Here is a 1945-nt window from a genome sequence, read left to right as displayed (position 1 = left end):
GCAAAAAGTGTCAAATTCATTTATCATCTCTGAATAATATGACTCATATAAAGATTTCTGACTTCTCCTGTTAGATTTAGAATAAGAAAACTATTATATAAAACATGACCCACAAATACTTTTTAGGAAAAATTGTAAATAAGGTATTAAAAGAAAACAATATGGACATGAATTAGGGAGCATGCTTTAGAATTGATGATATTGATCATATGAATTATATTTTTCATCTCTTCCTTTTAATACACTTTCTATCTAAATATATTTAAAAGAAGAAAAAAGGAGGAAAAAAGAGAAAGAAATGAACCACACAGTGATCACAGAGTTTGTCCTTCTAGGCCTTTCTGATGATCCTGACCTTCAGATTGTGATTTTCCTCTTTTTATTTATCACATATGTATTAAGTGTCACTGGAAACCTGACTATCATCACCCTAACCTGGGTGGACTCCCATCTCCAGACGCCAATGTATTTCTTCCTCCGAAACTTCTCCTTCTTAGAAATCTCCTTTACTACTGTGTGCATCCCTAGATTTCTGGGGGCAATTATTACCAAAGACAAGACTATTTCTTACAACAGTTGTGCAGCCCAACTATTTTTCTTTATTTTCATGGGGGTGACTGAATTTTACATTCTAACAGCCATGTCCTATGACCGCTATGTTGCCATCTGCAAGCCCCTGCATTACACAACCATCATGAGCAGGAAACTCTGCAGCCTGCTTGTGCTCTGTGCATGGCTGGGTGGGTTTCTGACCATTTTCCCACCCCTGATGCTTCTCCTCCAGCTGGATTACTGTGCTTCCAATGTCATTGATCACTTTGCATGTGACTATTTCCCCCTTTTACAATTGTCTTGTTCAGATACATGGTTCCTAGAAATAATTGGTTTTTACTTTGCTTTGGTTACCTTGCTATTCACTTTGGCCTTAGTGATTTTGTCATATATGTACATTGTCAGGACTATTCTGAGAATCCCATCTGCCAGTCAGAGAAAAAAGGCCTTCTCCACTTGTTCCTCTCACATGATTGTCATCTCCATCTCCTATGGAAGCTGTATATTCATGTATGCTAATCCCTCGGCCAAAGAAAAGGCATCATTGACAAAAGGAGTGGCTATTCTCAATACCTCTGTGGCCCCCATGCTGAACCCCTTCATCTACACTCTGAGAAACCAGCAAGTGAAACAAGCCTTCAAAGACATGGTCTATAAAGCAGTCTTTTCTGCCAACAAATGATTTTTTTGTCAACTTTAAAGGGCAGTTTGGTTAATTCCTGAAGTTCCTTAAAGTCTGTATAATATGGTTGGTCTTTATAGTCTCTAAACATGTCACCTGACAGTTAATATATTATTTTCCCAGTCTGCTGCTTCTACTTCTATTCCTGTTTCTCCAGAGTATTGTTTTTTGACATGTAAAATAATAGTACAGGTTATTTCTTATGCAGAACTTTTGTAAAAATGAAATGTATTTCTTTAAGACATAGCACAATGTGAAAGATAGTTTTAATTCTCTTAATCAGTCCCTGAAAAGATCCTATGATACCACCATGTACTTCAAATATAGAGTTTCAAAATGAGTGTGTAGTTTCCTGTGTATTTTCAAGATGAACGTTTATATTTCCTGTGGTTTAAAAAATCTATATATTCTGTGTGATTTTACATGTGAAGTGAAAATATCTCCTGCCATATCAACAAACAAGAAACGTCACAGCCATCAGCAATTTCTGGTCTCCAAATGTGAATGAGAGCTCCCAAAACTGAGATCCAGCAGAGTCTCATTCCCTCATGGTGACTGCTGAGTACCTGGGGGTGATGCAAGAAGTAGCCACTTGCAACTCTAAGGTGAACAAGGGAACCGGATTTGGCCCCAGAGTGCTGAGGTGTTTATGAAAGGAATTAATTCAGTGAACCTAGAGGCTTGCATCTTCCCATGCCTAGAATGTTAAAG

The 1945-nt window shown here is 37.6% G+C and overlaps 1 protein-coding gene across 1 annotated transcript; it reads left to right on the top strand.

Annotated features, from left to right (window-relative positions):
- On the top strand, positions 299 to 1234 carry LOC102181274 (olfactory receptor 6C3). Its single transcript, XM_018049099.1, has one exon. The coding sequence runs from the start codon at positions 299 to 301 to the stop codon at positions 1232 to 1234; it is 936 nt and encodes a 311-aa protein (XP_017904588.1).

This window comes from Capra hircus, chromosome 5, assembly GCF_001704415.2.
Source record: "Capra hircus breed San Clemente chromosome 5, ASM170441v1, whole genome shotgun sequence".
In the NCBI taxonomy this organism is placed as follows: Eukaryota; Metazoa; Chordata; class Mammalia; order Artiodactyla; family Bovidae; genus Capra; species Capra hircus.
This window is presented reverse-complemented; position numbering and strand designations above follow the sequence as displayed.